This window comes from Aptenodytes patagonicus, chromosome 1 (assembly GCF_965638725.1).
Source record: "Aptenodytes patagonicus chromosome 1, bAptPat1.pri.cur, whole genome shotgun sequence".
Lineage (NCBI taxonomy): Eukaryota > Metazoa > Chordata > Aves > Sphenisciformes > Spheniscidae > Aptenodytes > Aptenodytes patagonicus.
Window position 1 is genome coordinate 165509854 of NC_134949.1, and position 18566 is coordinate 165528419.

Consider the following 18566-nt stretch of genomic DNA (forward strand, 5'->3'; position numbering starts at 1 on the left):
CTCTTTGAGTTTGTTTTGCAGTTGTGTTTTCTGCTTGGCACCAAGGAGAAGCTGTAGCTAGTTCAGCCTGCAGCTGCGCTTTTGCTGCCTAGTGTGATGAACGAGTCCATTGTGCCCAGCTCCAGGGGAATCCACTGCCTTATTTGCTGCTGGCTACCATTCAAGAAGCTGACTGCTTCCTGTATCACTTCTGTGAGCTGTAACTAGAACGATACCCTCCTTTCCTATATTTCAGAATAGAAACCAAATTTATAGAGGTTTGAAGGGTCAGGAGTAGGTAGGCAACTTTTTTAGGAGCCCTTGTCCTTGGATCTGCCTGTTTTGATGACCGTGGTAGAGCCGTGGTCTTATGCTCTCCTTCATGGTGTGCGGTGGAAGGTTACTTTTTGTTCAGCCCCAACAGTTCATTATTGATTGACTTACCGAACAGAGGTATAGTTTAAGATTGCGGGTGTTCATGTAATTTTGAAACACTATCTAGAAGCTATCTGGCTAGCTGTGTTGTCATGCTAGGTTTTACTTTGCAACTCTGTGGTTTGCAGCATAGGTGTCTTGTCCGTAGCTGCATAATTATTTCTTCTTTCTGAGAACTGTAGTAGAGAAACTCCATGTTTTGTGGGGATTATTTTAAGTGAAAGACCATGGCTATGAATGGATAAATGGATATGTGCAACTTCATTAAAGCTAGCTAAATTGAACAGGCTAAATTGTGAAAGCCCAGCGATTGGAAGTTACACTGATAACTCATTCAAATATTTTCATCGACTCAGTGACTTGCAGGACAGTAAAGTTTGCTGTACTTTGGTTTTGAACTATAGCCTTTTGCTAGTGTGCCATATTATTGATTAGCATGGAGGCCTAGCTTCATCACAGAATCATTTAGAATCATAGAATCATTTAGGTTGGAAAAGACCTTTAAGATCATCAAGTCCAACCGTAACTCATGTCAGACTTCAGCCTCTGACTGACAGAAAGACATTACTTCATAGGGAATTCATCTCAGTTGTCATCTGAATTGCTTTCCAACAATCCTTGTGTCTCCGTGTTGACAACACAGGTAACCTGAGCTCCTTCATTCAGGCACTCCTAAGTTTGAGAGGTGGATAATGGCTCTTTTTTCTTTATTTCATTTGTGTTTTCTTCTTAAATGAAAGTAGATTCCACCACCTGACTCTGTGAGCTAAGGCTCCACTATTATGATGTAATGCTACAATGCTGAGTTTTGGCAACACACTGGTGGGGACCCCAAAACTAAGAACTCCCCAATGACAGAACTTTTTGATTCCAAGAGGTTGAACCCACAACCTGCGTGTTGTGATACTAATGCTACAGCAACCAGGAGAATGAAAATATCTCCAAATAGGACTCACATGAAGCAAAAGCTTGATAGGAAGCTGGCAAAAATATCCAAGTGAAAATCCTTCTCAGCAAGGTGCAATTTAATACATCTTTCACTTCTCTAGGACCCAGGAAGCTGTATCAGATTGCAGTTTACAGCCAAAACCCACTCCTGGGGTTTTGGAAATTGGCAGCTGGTATATACTTTATTTTTGAAATGTTGCTTTGACAAGAGAAAAACCACCTTTTATATAAGACTACAGGTTAAATCTGGGCACTGACCTTGGAAGAGAAATCCTGAGCACAAGTTCTTGTTTGCAAGTCATATCTAGTTTTGCAATTTATTCATTCACTTCCTAATACAAAATGTAAAGACTGTCCTGGGATCAAAACCCAAAAAGTCATTCTTGCAGGGAAGATCTAAATGATTCACGTCAGCCAGATGCAGATGTGAATTCCTTCAGGCTGGATACCGATAGGTAGGTAGCCTAAGGGAGTGCCCTCACCATTGAGTTTCTCTTATAAAATGCCATTGTACTGCCTTTCCCTCCAGCAATGGATTTGAATAAGGTCAGCTGTGGATGATTTTTTTTAAAGTCAGTGCTGTTAGCACGTTAGTCATTTTCTGAGAGTTATTACTGGGTTGAGTCTTAGGTATACAGATCTAGATTTGGCCTAGGTACATGCAGAAACAGCATTTTAGGTGTCACAGATGCTTTACTGGAGAAAATATAGGCGCTTACAGCTTTTCAGCAGCTGAGATGGTGTCTGAGGCAGGGCTTTAGACATCATTCTTAGAAATATTCAGTTTCCACCTGAGCCCCAGGGAAGGTGCCCATTTCAGAAGTCCCTTTCTGAGTAATTCTTTCCTCAGAGGAACTGGTGGCTGCAGTTCAGCATAGTCATCGTCAGGTGCCTAATTTTCATTCATGAATACTCTCCACATCGGTGGAACTATTAGTCTGCTTTAATGTAACACATATTTAAGTGACTTTTTGACTGAGAGTTTATCCCAGGCAGAATTGCATCCTAATATACTGAGTGAATGCAAAGCTATGCAAAGCTGTTACACTACCCAGACATCTGGAGTAGAATAGCTGCAGTACTTTCAGGCAGAATACAGTATTGAGGTTTGGCTCTTCCTCGTATGCCAAAAAAAATTAGCAGACTATTACTATGCTTTTCGTAACTAAAAAATAGTAATGATGCCAGTTTTTCCAGTCTATCAGTCAGCACCCAGGAGTAGCCAAGTAATTGTGTTGACATCATCCATTTTTTTGACTTAGTAAATACCTACCACTTCATATGCTGTGCACTGTCAGAAACACTACTGTACGTGCCAAAGAAATGAGAAAGAGCCAGGTCTGATTCAGAGGTGGGATATGATTTGAAGGAATCTTGTTTCAGTATCGTAATGGATATTGTTTGGGAAAACACACAAATAGCGTTTACGGGCAGCCAACCGTCTCTAGTATGGAGGAGCATGGAACGACAAACAGCTTTTGTTTATAGCAAAAGGTGGGTATTGGCTAAGAAGTAGTGTTTATGGTAATTGAGCTTTACAAGGAAGTAAAACTTAGAGGGGAACACAGGGGGTAGCATTTGCAGTGAAGCAGGTAATAAGGAGAGCTGTGTAGGCATTTCCTGATTAGCATCTGCTGTTTCGACAGCCAAGGAACATGACTCGCATGCAAATGCTTGTGCTAGGCTTTAACAGGCATTCCCTCTAGCATGCCACCCTGCCTTCTGGTTTTATTTTGAGCCTCCTTGAGCCCTACTGTGATTTGAAATCAGTGGAGGAGAAAGGAGAGCAACACAAACAACAGATGCCTTCGAGGCTTGGAACAGAGATAGGAAAAGCCCCGTGGCAAAGGAGAACGTGCAGTTAAGGTATTTCCTGTCATTAGTTTTCAGTGCCTCTGGTACAGACTGTATTTGTATTTCTGCAGGTGTATATAAATACAGCTGTGCACATAGGTGGTAAAGAAGTGGTACCGCAAAAAGATGGCCGTTGCACACATCAGAGAATATTTTTTGCATCCTATAAATGAGTGTGACCTATAGACACTAAGTGTACTTGCTCACAGAGACAAAGCAACCTGTTTTAGAGCAGGTTCACAAATTATTTCCCAGCTGCTGTAGCAACTGCTTTTAGTCTGTTGCTGGATAACATACACTAATTCTTTTTATTTGAGGTTAAAAGTTACTTCATAATTGAGAAAGCTAATGGTATGCCTAGTACCCGTCAAGACAGCTTTGCTTACCGCTGGTAACTTAAGCCACGGCAATACAAATACTGTGTACCCCATAACATTAGGAGAACTTGGTTGTGCACTAAGTGGCATTTAGTGCAGATTCAGAACAGTACTTCATCTGTGCTTTCTGGTATGGGGAACGGTGTCTTTAAGGACTTTGATTTCTAGAAAGGAAATCTGTGACAGAAACAGCTGTGAAATTCTTACAATGTATAGGCAGCTGGGGATGGCACAGAGACCCTGAAAACATGTTACCTGCTGCGTGTTAACGCAGTACTGCATGGGGCCAGGAGCAAAAAGAAATGGGGGGGGGGGGAGAAAAATACTGTGAATGGAGACGTGAAAATATATGACATTTCTAGATTTTCATTTCTTGGGAAAGATAACTGAAAGAAATATAAAAAAGAGCATTAAGGGCTGAGAACTTTGTGCTCTGAAAGCTTAGCAAGCTACCTTCCACTTTCCCACATCTACCTCCTCTTTTTATGTTTCATATCTTCCACATGTTTCAGCAGATGGGTCCAAAAACAGAAGATCACATTCATACAGAATCCTATTTTCTCGTGATATTTTAAATGTAATTTTATTTGCTTATTAACTTGCCGGGTTTTTTTCAAAGGATTTTGGTAAACTTTGTCTCAATATATGTTCACACTTTATTTTGTTACTATTGCTTGTGTTATTAAAATATATATATTTAAATTATTATTTGGCTACTGGGCTACAGAATTTTATGCTTAGGTTAACCTTAGTAAAGAGTTTAGGACAACTGCCCTGTTACTGAACGTGACTTCTGAAAAGCATTCCAGTTTTGGGATGAATGCTGAGGATGCCAGTAGGAATAATTTTTCTTTGTTCAGAAATTTGTACATCAAAATAGTGTTTTCCAGTGGTGTTTCAGGCCATGCAGACTCTAGGAAATGATATATATTTTAATATGTTGGTAGCAGCATTTTTTAAGCATCAAATATTAGTTGTTGTAAACCATAGAGGGAGTTTGTTGCATTTAGTATTTTAAAACAGAACAACTGTTTTCTCATTAATGCTATTTTAGTATAGACTTTCTTAATCTTTACAAGGATATCCTAACAGAAAAATAAGCACAATAATAATTATGCCTGTATTTTAAATAGTGTTTTTATGCTTGTGTCGCTTCCTCTCTACTTTGAAAATATACTATCCCTGTTGCACAGATGGGAAAACAGAGGCATCCATGGGAGGTGAAATAACTTCACCTGGAAGTCATCTAGAGGAAGACACATCTCCTGGTCTCAAAGCAGAACCTTATTATAAGTCGTATATTAAACTTATCAAGAGGTATTTGTAAGTTGATAAGACAGAGGCCGCACTTTAGAGATATCATTTAACATTTACTTTTCCTCCCACAGGAACTTTTTACACCGGAGTGCAAATTCAAGGAGTCTGTTTTTGAAAATTATTATGTAATCTACTCATCCATGCTCTACAGACAACAGGAGTCCGGGAGGGCCTGGTTCTTGGGGCTGAACAAAGAAGGGCAGGTCATGAAAGGAAACAGAGTAAAGAAAACAAAACCAGCAGCTCATTTTCTACCCAAGCCATTGGAAGGTGAGGTTCAGTCCATCGTTGGCAGCTCCTCCTATAAATCTCACAAGAAGAAGAGGGAATGGTTTCTAAAATACCCTTTGTGAATGTGCGTGCCCCGCACAGGGGCCATTCCAAATGACAGTCCCCAGGATTCATGGAGCGATTTTGTGCTTCGGCATAGTGATGCTAGAAAGAGCATATGTAAAAACATTTTTTCCAGGGATTAAGAGGTCATTTTGCAAGAAAAGAAATCTTTTGTGAAAGTGCTGTTTTTAAAATACTTTCTCGGTAGGGACAAAAGCTGTTGTGAGTGTCGCAGTGAGAAAATAGTCCTTTCGTTAAGCAGAATGAAGTAATGGATATTGTAGGATAATTGGGAGTTATAAAGGGAATGAATGAAATGTCAGCATTTCAAAGTAAAAGCTTTCTAACACGAAACACAAAGGTCTCTCCATAAAATAAATCATACTATATTACTTAGCCAGCTGACGTAATGCACATAACTTGTGTAAGTTGGCCTCTAGACCAAGATAGAAGCAAATAAGTGTCGTACTAACCTTACACACTAAAATGATGTCACACATTCTCTGAAAAACACATTTATTTATATCTTGGAACTTTGGGGTTATCCTGTGTATTCTGCAGGCCTTTATAAACATATGCTGTTTTTTGCTTCTTCTCCTGATGGCACTACAGATTTCATTGATCTTATTGCTACACATAGCCTCAGTCATTCTGAAAATCATCTCATTACTTAACATCTGAAAACACACACCTGAGTAATGCTTTAGTTAGCAGTCCCATTTCTTTTAACATTTTAACTTAAAATTTTTGATTAAAGGATCAGTTTGTTAAATGTTTTAGAGTTTCATCATAAGGAAAGAATCTGAATAATCCTATGTTTTAACTTCATCTTTGAACTTGGGTTGATGCGTTCGTGCTTCCCTCATCTTGCAAAAGCTTACAGTATTTTCATGAGCTCTCAACAATATTGACACTTTATCTGTCAATCCCTTTATATTAAATTATAAGAATTGTAGGGAGGGAAAGCCAGTGCATTTTTAAAAGCAACATCAATTCATATTGATTAGGAAAGAAGTGACTTTTTTCATTAATGTTTGGATGGTCAGACTCTGTCAAAATAGCTTAGACAAGGCTTAGAAATAACTTGCTTTACATTGCCCATGAGAGTCATCAAATATGACAGCTCTGCTACATAATTCTTTACTTTATAGTTCCATCTCATGTTATTCAACTTAATATTTTTGTAGGTCACAGTGTTATTTCATCAAGCTATTTTAATTAATCAGCAAAGTGTCCTAAACACAGTTATGGGGGCACTCTGAAGACATAGATCATAACCAGCCTTATGTACTCTAGAGAAGACGTTTAATTTCAGACTTTCAGAAGCCATAAAAGGATTTAGATTATGTCATTGGAAATGTTAGAACAAGTACTTGATTAGTTAATGACGCTATGGGGCTCTTCATATTTATTATGAAACTTCACACCATTGAAGATCAAGGTCAGTACTTTGATGCTCCTGCCTCCTACTCTAATTAGACAAGGGATGAAGGGATTGTGCTCTCTATGGCTGCACACAGCCAGTCCTGAAATCATAGTGTGATGATTAATTCCTTTGACATCTCTTTTAACATTGCTCTGATATAAATAAATGCTAGTGAAGTTAGGTATAAGTGGAAATATTACCTGATTCAGTGGCATGGAAAATGAAACTGAATTATCCAAGAGCATAAATCATTAAGGGAGCTTAATGCTGGAACTGTGTAATTGAACACGTCTTTTCCTCAAAGGATTTAAAGTGTTTAGATAGGGACTGAAACCCAGGGGCAAATTTTAATTCCTCTAAGAATTCAGTTAATAGTTTAATTTGGAGCTTTCTGCACTTCTACATTCAGTGGAGATCAGTGGCTACTGCATACATTTTTGGAAAGGAGGAAGAAAAAAAACCCCAAACCTCTTGTGTACTCTCTGCAGCACTGTCCTGGACATTTCTTCAGTACACACCTGAAGAGATCATGGCCAAGCTCCTCAGATTTGGGAGACAGATGTGCAAATAACTTTGTAGAACTGGACCCAAGCCTAGTCTTGCAACGTAGGACTAAAAAAGAACACTTAAGTCTAGACAACTGTATCGTATGATCGCATTTGTAAACACCGTCTGTCTTATCATATTTTACTTTTAAAAACTTGCAGAATATATATTTAAGGAGTGTGTGTATATATATACACACACATATGTGTGTGTATATATATGTACATTTTCGTGTGTCTGCCTCATGCAAAGACAAAACAGTAGTTTTTCATTTCCAAGGCTTCTATAGTTTCCATTAAACAAGCAAGCATACAGTTTCCTACGGTGTTTTTAAGTCAGATACGGAAGAAGTGAGAAATTTGGAGGGTCAAGCAAAGCTATCAGTCATGCAAAACATGTGTCTGTCAATGTAAATAGTTTCCCTCACATGCAAGAGGAACATGGATTATATTACAATATCAGTTACTGCAGAAAATTAATCCCATTTGAGATGAGCTTTAAATGAGATACATTCTCAATAATCTCTCTCCTTTTCTCTCTTCTCCCTGCAGTGGCCATGTATCGAGAACCATCTTTGCATGATATTGGAGAAACAGTGCCAAAGGCTGGGGTAACTCCAAGTAAAAGCACAAGTGCATCTGCAATAATGAATGGCGGCAAACCAATTAACAAGAGTAAGACGACATAGCCAGATCCTCACAGGTGTTGTGACTTACTGAGTCCCGAGTACAGTTGAGCGATTTATCCTTGCCAGACTTCCCCTCTGCAGTGTCCGTGGATCAGCTTGCGGCAAGTCACCGACTTGCCCGTTGCTGTTTCTGAACTGAGTTGTTGCAAGCGGATAAATCTCAACATGTAGCTCCACCCACAACAAGAAGACACCTGGATGAACCAGCTAAACTCAGACCATGGAATGCCCTACCAGATATTGGAATGCCTTTTTAATATCTTTTCTGTGACTGTGACACTTCATGTGAATGACATACTTCACAAGTACACTTGATACCTTGCCTGCTGACAATTGCCCATAATCCCTTTTTGAGTCCAGTTTCAGCAAAATCCATGTGTTTAAGTTCTATTTTGTAGCACACAAATAATCAAGTAATTTCTAGTTAGATGCTGTAAACCTGTGCTATTAGGGATTTCTCTTCTTCCCTTTTTTATAAGGCTGCTCGCTCTACTGTCTGTGACCTTTTGCAGGGATTGTGTTTCTCTATAACTTAAGTGTTGCCGGTGGCTTAGTTTTGAAAGCAATCAGGGAATCAGGAAGCCTTCAAAAATCTATTATTACAAATTATATCTATAAAGAATAGGATTGTTGTCTCTGGCTTACAATATTGATTAAATGTGAATACTCTTTAGTAACAGATACTGTGCTTCTGAGGTTGGCATTATAGTGGAGGGAAGAGCGTCAAACACAACGAACAGGAAGTTTTCTGAAACGAGTGTTTGGCATCCCCCTATAGTTTCTTTTTGTGTGTGTGTTTTATACATATCACAGGCTTACTGGTAATGGTAACATTTGCCTTGCCCAGCGAGCAAGACCCACTCATTTTTGGGAAAGTGGGTCCAAAGAATTTTGTAGGCCTTGTAGGCCTGAATTAAGGCTCATTTTTCATCTACTAAATCTTCATTGTTTGAAAAACAACCACCACCGATAAAAAAGAATAAATAAGATTAACCAGAATTGCGCTACCTAAATCCATTTCAAATAGAATCCTTTCCTGTTTTTAAGGAACCAAACTTAATGCCATTGTTATTTTTGGCTGAATCCCACACCTACTTAGCAAAGCATGGGCAAGGATGTTGTTGTGTTCTTTTTTGCAGCACCAATGCAAAGGGTAGTTACAAATTATAGTTTAATATTTCTGGTGTTTTAAAAAAAAATTTAAAACTGGACATATTACAAAAGTTTGTTTTTATTTTTAGCTAAGCATGCAAAGTCCGGTCCTATGTATCTCACCGATAGCCCAGTACGTACGTCCACCCAGCTTCCTAAGATAATATGCCCACGAAATTGCTAGATTGAAGGTGCCTTGCCTTGATCTCTGTATACTGTACTTTCTCCTACATGAACCTAGAAGAAACCAGAAACATTATAAAATTGAAGCCTTGGATTGTATGACCAGAAACACTATCAACACTTTGAGTTTGTCACTTGTGAACAATGAAACCGATGGGGGGGAGGGGGGCAAGATTTAGAGAATGCCACAGAGATGCCACTGAAGTGTTGCACACTTAGTCACAGGCTTTCAGAAGACTAAAAATATGGGTACTCTCTGTATGCTTAAGAAGGTATTTGTTTCTCAGAAAGGGCAACAAGGACCAAACTGTACCTCAGTCTGGAAAACTGCGTGGCAACACTCTCTGGGCCTCTTGCTGTTACCTTGGTATTTAAAGACAAAAAAAGGAAATCTTCCATTCCTTTTTTAGCATTGTATTTCTGGCAATTTGTTTTATCACGTCTTTGTGCTGAAGCCCCTAGCAGAGACCGCTGGTTATTTCAAACTCCCTGTCCGCTCAGCTGAACAACTGATTCAGTCTGAATGAACTCTTCATGCCAGTTTTCAAATGTGTTCTGTTTCTGTAAGCAACATTTAGTGCACTCTTCAAGGAGGCTACTGTAAAGCTGCTAAATTCTAGATAAACTTTTTTTTTCCGTAGGCCAGACTTCCTTGTTTATGTATGTAATATGAGAACAGCAAACTAACACTTGATGTTGGGTCTTTCTAGGGAGGGAATGAGTTAAGCATGAAGCCCACTATCCATGTAGAGAAAAAAAATACAAACCCACTCTAATACTGTGATAAAAATGCAAAGAAACTTTGACTTAGACTGTGCCCTTGCCTGCTAGCACTAAATATGCGCGCATGGGAAAAAAAACAATACTTTATTAAAAACTTCGGTGCACCCTTTTCATCCCATCTGGTCCAGTGGGATTTGTGCACCATCCCTGAGAAAACAAAACAAAACCAAAGCAACTCACATGGTGAGCTGGGGTCTTGCTCTGCATCTGGAGGACCCATGGGAGGCAGCAGCCTTGATGTTGTACTATCTGCTGGGTCCCAGAGGAGGCCCCAGGCCTTCCTACAATTATGAGGAGCACATCACAATATTTTGAGTAAGATAATACACCTGAAGTCTACATTCTTTCTCGCTCACCTGAATTTCGTAAGAGTTCATGAGGAGGGAATACATGTGTTCATGTCCCATCCAGCCATCTTTTTACTCTCCCAGCGTAAGAGCCTGGGGAGAGACAGGGCTGGATACCTGGCTGAGCCATGCAAGGAGGTTCTGGTTCATGGCCTGATGCTACATAAGTATTGTTTTCAACATTAAACTTTCGATCCTGGGTAATTATGATCTGCGAACCAGTTTGGGGGGCTATAATTAAGGCCAGAATTAATTTCTGTAAGCAGTTAGTGCATCCTGGAAATACAGCATTTTTTTTTCATTATTATTTTCTGGTTTTGTTTCTATGGGCTAAATCCATATGTGTGTTTAATCCAATGAATAGATGTCCTAAAAAACATTTTTTTCTACAATCTGTTTAAACATAGCAAAGGGGTCTTTGTGCTTTGTTTCCTCCCTTTAATTTTGTCTCGTCTCATCTGTTGCATGGGAAGAGGATGGCAAGGATGAACTGCATGTAGTAGGTTGTGTCTATCAAAGAACTGTTGGTCTGTATTACTAAATTTACATACATATATGCAAAGAGTTTGTCTGCATTGTACAGTTTGTGTTTATTCTTATTTGTTGTATACACAGATTCAACATGATGAATAAAACATTTATATGAAGGCATACCGGAAAACAACAAAAAAGTTTATGTAAGAAGTAGACTGTGCAAAACATCATTGCACTGGCCACAGGATGGTGAAACTTCATGTAAATAGGTTGGCAAACTCAGTTCTCCCCTTTTACCATGCCAAAGAAAATTTTAGCTCCTTAATATAATACCTCTCTTGCTGTTCTCCAGGGTGAGACTTCACCATTTTCTTCCCTCTAAAATTAATTTTGCTGTTAAGTGAAAGCTGTTTTCAACCGTCTGTTACTACTAAAGTACTGTATAGTAAACCTGATGGAATCAATTTGTATTTACAGATTGGGTTTTTTGTACTTACATGTCCAGCTGTCTGTGAATCTGCAACGTTCCAGATCTATTGCATGCTTGCTTTGTATTTTGTTCTTCTTCTGGGTTTTATCTAATCTCTGAGAGACTGTTTGCACAGCAATCCAACCTCATCTTACCATTTCGTATGTTAACACTGCACATAGTCGTTATCTCTTTCCTTTTTTCTGAAATCTGTATTTCAGCTACAGTTCTATTTGGCAAAATCAGTCACACCTGTACAGTTCTAGAAAACCAGTTTTAAGTAGTTATGAACTACTTCAACAAAGCACCGTTTTGTTGCACTTCAGAAATTTTATAAATACACAAGAGTCCTTTTGAGATTGCTCACGTGATAGAGCCTACAGAAAGGTGACTATAGCTTTTAAGTGCTTTGTAGTTCACATAACACAGCTTTTGCTTAGTTTGCTGGGGGTTTTAGCCACTCAAATAATTTTTTAATACGCTGTCATTTTCATAAAATTTAACTTGTGTAGAGTCAGGTTGGTTCTTAACAACCCCACTCCCCCCAGATATAAAGTAAAGCAATTCACTTTGACTATGGTATATACCTGAAACAACACTAAGAACTCTGACTTTTTATAAATATATTGGGAAACTTTCTCTCTTGGTTTAAACCCACTGTAAGCAATGAGGTATGAAAGCAGGCAGTTTGGTCCACGCATTACAAGTGTGTCTTCCTGATCCATCTGTTTATTGGTACAAAGAAGAAATTATTCAGCTCCATTCAAATGGGAATGAAAGTAAAATTAGACTAACTAAGGAGGTTATCTTTCTTTTAAATGCCCCTTTAGATAAACTCATATTCTGTGCAATGAATTTTAGAATGTCTAATAACGGGGGGGGGGGGGTGAGGGGTGATGACTAATGCAAATGCTATGACTTATTCTTAAAGATGTAATAAAATTTTTGTTCTATTACCTAGTCACAGAAATATTCAACTTAGCTTTCTTCATCCCAATATCATTTAGCTGTACCATTTAGCTACAAAGCGAGATGTCATTCTGTAAAGAAGCAAGGGCAGTGCATCAGAAATGTCAGAGCAGGTACATGATTAAACGTTCATCTACGTGTTTCTAAAAGAGAGTATGGCCAGGGAAAAAAGGATCACAAGTAGGTTAATAATTTATACAAGCAAATCAATCCACAGCTGTTTTATGGGTGATATTACAGATATGTTATATACAATAGGCATAATCCTGCAAGTCTATTGTAGAAGCATTCGGCACATTTCTGGATTGTGCTCTTTCTCTCATAAGAAGAAAGCAAGGCTATATTATCTTCTGTTTATAAGGTTTATCAATCTAGCCAGAACGAAATCCCCATTTATCCGATTTGGGTTTGCCTCCTAGAACTCCCTTTTGCCACAGACCTGGAAACAAGTTTTTACAGTCACTAGGTATGAAGAATCAAGCAGTGTGTTTCACTCCCTTATGCCTCTTCCTGCTTTTACAGTTTATGTATCTGGAATTCCCGTCACAGGGAATGAGGTGTAAAATCACAATTTATTAATATAGCTATTATTTTCACATACGTGGAATAATAATCTTATTCCTTCCGATCTCATTTTTCTAGTCAGGCAATGAGCCACAAAACAGATCTGCTGGGAGTTACATCACCAGTTACCTCAGCATGAAGAGCCGGGGGAATGTTCATGCAGCATTATGAGAAACAAAATAAAAATTGGAAAGGAATTTATGTATACATTATATTTTTAGTAGTCTTAGTTAATACTTCAAGGTTAATAGCGATAGCACAATTTTGTTTGATAATTTACATTTTAGTGAACCACTGACAGTAGCTGTCTTTCTTAGAATATTCTAATATTTTTCCGTATGAACCTTAACAAACAACGTGGATAACACTTTTTGAATTGCTATGGCTATGTAATCCATCCAGTAGCCAAAATGTTGGAGCTGATTGGTTTTTTAAAAGAATTCTAACTAAAAATCAGAATAATCTTACACTGTTTAAGTATATAAATTTAAAATGAAAGCAAATTAAAAATTAAAATGCATCAAATATGACATTGCAACCCTCTCAAGAATTGTTCTTTTGTCTATGAATGAGAGTACCTGAAATACCACGGCTGATCTACGGTATATATAAATCTGCTTATCATGCCATGAAACAAGTCAAAAGCATCTACTGAACCTAGATAAGAGTTTTGATTATCTAGTATTTTCTTATTACAGTACTAAATACAAATGGAAGGAAATCAAGGAAAACTTTGTATCTTTCATTGTTTACGCTCTGATTCAGCAGATGAATGTATATGCGAAAAAACACTGATAATCAGTGTTTGATTATGATTCAGGTCAGCGGTATTCATAAATAGAAATAAAACCAACAATCTGTGCTCTCCAGACACCAGGGTTGACAAAATACATATATGTTAAAATTTAAGAAAATATTATTGTTAAGTTCTACAGAGTTTAAGGATTGTAAGTATAAAATATAAACTATAATTTCAAGATGAATTTTACTTTGAAGATTCTTTATACTGTATCAATACATTTTAGAACTCTGCCTGATATTGTGGTTATCTAAAAAGAGAGCAGCTAGCAGCTTTGGGATGTATGTCTCGTTACTTATCTGCATAACTTTTATATAAGTTATGCATGGATGTTTGGTGATTATGCTCCCTGAGAACATGGGTTTCACAAGCTTCATTTTTAGAAAGAAAGAATGCAGGTTAAAGAAAAAAATTGGGTAAGAGAAAGAGCAAGCCACATGGGAAGGGGGAATAATAAAAGTGATTAAATAAATTCATTAAAATTTTTTGCATTCTATTACATGTTCTGTACCATTGTATTTTCCTATTTCAAAATTGTTCTTTCTAAAAGAAAACTAATTTCTAGACTAATAATGGAAATACCTTTCTTGGTTGATACATAGTTCCCTTATTTCTGAGTCATGTACCTCTTCAAAAATCAGGACCTTGACACCTAAATCACAATGTTACAGTTTGGTATTAAAAAGAAATATTTTCCAACCATTTAAGCAATTTCTCGCTCAATCATGGTTTCACAAAATGTAAACACTTTTGAAACTAAAATGTATGTATCTTTTTTTGCTCTAAAGAATTCAAGGGCTGCCAAATCTACATGTACAAAAAAATAAGAGACTCATATGTAAATAAGTTAGGGAAGTCCCAATAGTTGTGCATCGTTCATAACTCAATGTGAATTTCACACTGAGCAGCATTTCACCATTGGAAAATAAAATTTTTGTTCATACCACTGCTTTGTTTGTATTTACTGTATTAAAACTTTAATTACTTTGTTGCCATTGTCTGAACATCTTTGGCTGAGACCAGGCTACTGCATAGAATAGCTGATTTTTCAAGTCAGTTGACCTTCAGGCTCCCCACTTCCATAAAAGCAGTTAAATTCAATGAATACCATGTGTGACAGTGCAATCTGTTCCAAACAGTGATTTCTAATAGCACACAGAATTGTCATCCTAAAAGTTATTGGTATAACAAATTTTCATTTGCTTTACTTTTAAGAGGACTAGGCAACTGTACATACATAGAACAGTATGATAAAAGTACATGAGTTGCAGAATACATATTCAGAATAGCTAATCATACATTTATATCTTTATTAGTTTCATTCCTTATACTCCTATAGGTTATGTATTTGAAAGTATCGTAGTATGCAGACTAGATAACCGACTTACTGACACATTAACCACGGAAACTAAGAAGTTCTCTTGTGGACAAGGGTCTGTTCAAACATTTTGGGTCTTCAGTCTATGGTTGTCAGGTAATTGGACCTCAGTTACACAAATACAATTCTTTGACAAAAAAAAAAAGTCATTACTATTTTGATAAGCGTCTTTACAGCTTCTCTCAATTTAGGAGCTGATGCATGATCAGGATTGTTAGAAAGAAAAAAGGGCCAAACAATGTATTTGTCAAACACCATCAAATTAATCAAATTAATTATTTGACAAATATTCAACTAGTGCTACCCTTCTATAGGAAGAGTGTTGCATACTGACACGGAGAGGTGACAACCAAGTAAATAATGTTAAAAAAAGGCTTTCTTACACCATTTCCAAAGGTTGCTTAAGAAATAGGCATTATGGGTGTAATCTCAGTCCCACTGAATTTACCAAAAAACTCTGGAGAAGTTCCACAGGGCCAGTATTTTATGACTTCACCTTTTAGAGGTTGGACTGTCCTGCTCCCAAGTGATTTTTTTAATTTTTTTTTTTTTAGTTTTGTCATGCATTTCTTTAAGGAGCAGGCCCTCAAATGAGTGTTCTAAAGTATTTACACCCATGTACATGTGCGTGCATGCACACCCACACCCACACACTGAGTACTTCTGAAATTAAATGTTCTAGCAGCCTAAAGAAAAAACAAACAATAAACCCCCTCAGTCTTTGATGTCCGTTGTTAAGGGTATTCTCTCCCCAGCCAGATTTCACAAGCATTTCCATTCCACCCTTCCCAGCACTCACAGTTTCCACAGCTACAAACACCATTGCCTAGAACAGAATGAATAAAGGACAATTATCATAATTGAAATGTACTACATTAAAATGTGTTTTATGGGAAGTAAAAAGCCATGCTAAAGTAGATGCATTGTTCCTTTATTGTTCCCCCCACCCCTTTTTTTTTTGCTTTGGAAGGAAGCAATTACTGTACCATTGCATTAAGAAGCCACCCCAAACCTACACTTACAAAGCATTAATAGCATTCTCTCAATAATTCCATCAGCAGAATTGCAAATATTGTAATTATGCCACTACTATTTGTACCCAGCTGTCGAGGCTCAGTGTTCACACTGTACCTCCAGGTACAAGGAAAAACAAGATTACTTTTAACTATTATGCAGAAAGAAAAAGACATTAAAAGTTACAAACAGAATAGCAATAAAAACATCACTTTGAACATGAAAAACTTTAAACCTAAATTCTCAGAAGTGCTATACAAATAAATAATATCTCAAACTCTCCATTAGATGAAAAATGTGTTGGCCCTATTTTGCAGCGGGGAAACATTAAGTACTGAGACTCTCATTTTCATTTTATTTCAATATTTGTCATGACTCCTGGATGCTCAGCTTGAGATCTCTACAGCCTGGGTTTCCAATGTGAGCACCTCTTCCTACTGACTTTATGAAGATCCGTGAAGAGCCGCTGCAGCTGAAGATAAGGGTCCCATTGCTTCTATACTGGCTACTTGCCCCCAGAAAAGGACCCTTGTTGATAGGGCTAGCTGGAAGACACAATTTACTACTGTCAGCCCTCCCACTCGCACTCTAATCGGCTTGCAGATTTCCTCCACATCTAATAATTGCTCAGCAAAGATTTTCTAAAATTAAGATTTGTAACAGGAAGCAGCCAGTGAGTTAATTTAGCAATTCCCGTGTGGCTTCTTGTCACTAGATTTGTCATGAGGGTTTGTGGCAGCCTGCCCATTTCTAGCCGCATCTGCCACCTGAACTCTCAGACAATGTTAAGGTGAAGCCGCTTTAATCACCAGCCATCACGTCATAAGGAAGACTGTCGGGTATTGCAGCCTCCCACTGAGAATTGTCTGATTGCCAGGAAGCTCTGTTAAGCCACACAGCTATGCCTCTCACCTACCAAAGATCACCAGACAAGTGGATTTTGTCTGTGACTTAAATGCATTATACACATAGAAAGTCCAATAAAAGAACAAAAGTTAAAGAAGTCTCATGATCACAATGATGACACTGTACGTCCTTTGCCAAAAAGCAGTAACTTGTAGTCTATTACAGGGAAAAGTGTTGATGGATTTCATAGCTGGCTTACTTATTTAAATTCATACTCAGGCTTTCAACTGTTGTTTTGAAACCTTAAGTTGATTATCACGCCGCACGAAGAAACAATTATAGCAGGTTTGAATAACCAGCAAATGCACTTCCTCCGTCAGTGGAGAAACAAGAGACTGGGCTTTGTCTGACATAATTCCCATCAACACAGTTTGTTTCTTAGAGCAATTAAGTGTGAGCCTGTACTGCACCTGTGCAAATGAGACCGTCGTGTTTGTCACAGTCTCTGTCATCGCATTCACAGAAGTCGCCCGAAATGTACCATTCCTGTGGTGAACAGATGCACTTTCCACAGTGGCAGGAACCTGAAATCAGACAAATTATTACTCGCAGTCAAAGAACACTGGCATTTTCAGACTAGAAAATAACATCCCCAGACACACACGTGCACACACACACACGTGTGCATACGCACAAAATTGCTGCCTAAGAAGCTATTGCCTAAAAGAAAATAATCAAGCTAAAAGCTTTTTGAATAAAAGGATTCTTTTGGGGTGAGCTAGAGTATGGTGGGACGTTACTACTAATGCTTTGATTCTTATCATAGAATATTATATTATTATATACTAATATTATTATATACTAATGCTATTTCATTTAATCAGGACTCACATTTTGAAGCTTTCCTTTGGTTTCAGAGACCTACTATCAGGGCTACTCTTCCCAGTAACTGTTCTTTTTTTTTTACTAGAAAAACTCAAATTGTCCCTGACCCACTGTTACTGAAGGCAATAAAATCGTACCTGGGAAGAAAATGGCCCTCCTCATCTAAAGCCTTTAGGGATGAGTCCACAAAAGACCAGAGGTGCCTAAGACTAACATTTAGACCCCCAAAATCCTCATCCCCACAAATGAAGCTGCTCCACCTCCCATGGAAGTACTAAATATTTGCTCTAGGTCAGAAAGAGTTCATGCACATAACAGCAGTTCAGCAGTTTGCTCGTTCCTGCAGAGTACCCCAATGCCCCTTGTTGAGATAAGCCGCTCTCCTCCTCCTCAGGGATGTCAGGTCGCAGCCCCACAGGCAAAGGAGGGACTTTATGGTGACATTCGGGTGATGACGTAACCCACCGAGCACCAGAAACCTCCATTTAAGGGAAGACTCAGAGACACCCCTACCTTCAGGAGAAGGTTCATGGCTCTGAATCCTGGAAAAGGGCAAATGCCCCCCGGCAATCATGTGCCAGGAGGCCTGTAGCCTGAGAGGGATGTGAGAGCGCCTTTTCTGCAACTAGAAATGCCACTGGGAGGTGGTAATTCCTCCTGGCTGATTCCAACACCCGGCTGAAGAGAATTGGCTTTTACAGAGCCCATCCTCACCTGCCTGACCCTATACAGAGTTCAGACACTTAAACGCCAAGGTGGGGCGCTTAGTAACTGCTGAGCAAAAATCCTTTTGTGGACCT

The 18566-nt window shown here is 38.3% G+C and overlaps 2 protein-coding genes across 6 annotated transcripts in view; one reads left to right on the forward strand and one right to left on the reverse strand.

The window, feature by feature from the left end:
* Nucleotides 1-11306, forward strand: part of FGF14 (fibroblast growth factor 14) — a 422495-nt gene extending 411189 nt beyond the window's left edge. For all 5 annotated transcript variants that reach the window (XM_076361447.1, XM_076361456.1, XM_076361460.1 and 2 more), the window contains 2 exons: nucleotides 4982-5180; nucleotides 7767-11306. In XM_076361447.1, coding sequence (XP_076217562.1) covers nucleotides 4982-5180; nucleotides 7767-7903 — 336 coding nt within the window. In that variant the 3' untranslated portion in view covers nucleotides 7904-11306. The remainder of the gene's footprint in view (nucleotides 1-4981; nucleotides 5181-7766) is intronic.
* A 3287-nt stretch (nucleotides 11307-14593) lies between these two features.
* The window catches only part of ITGBL1 (integrin subunit beta like 1), a 156497-nt gene continuing 152524 nt past the window's right edge, over nucleotides 14594-18566 (reverse strand). Inside the window, exons 10-11 of the mRNA XM_076361439.1 lie at nucleotides 17352-17465; nucleotides 14594-15847 (exon numbers count right to left, since the gene is read on the reverse strand). Coding sequence (XP_076217554.1) covers nucleotides 15756-15847; nucleotides 17352-17465 — 206 coding nt within the window. The 3' untranslated portion in view covers nucleotides 14594-15755. The remainder of the gene's footprint in view (nucleotides 15848-17351; nucleotides 17466-18566) is intronic.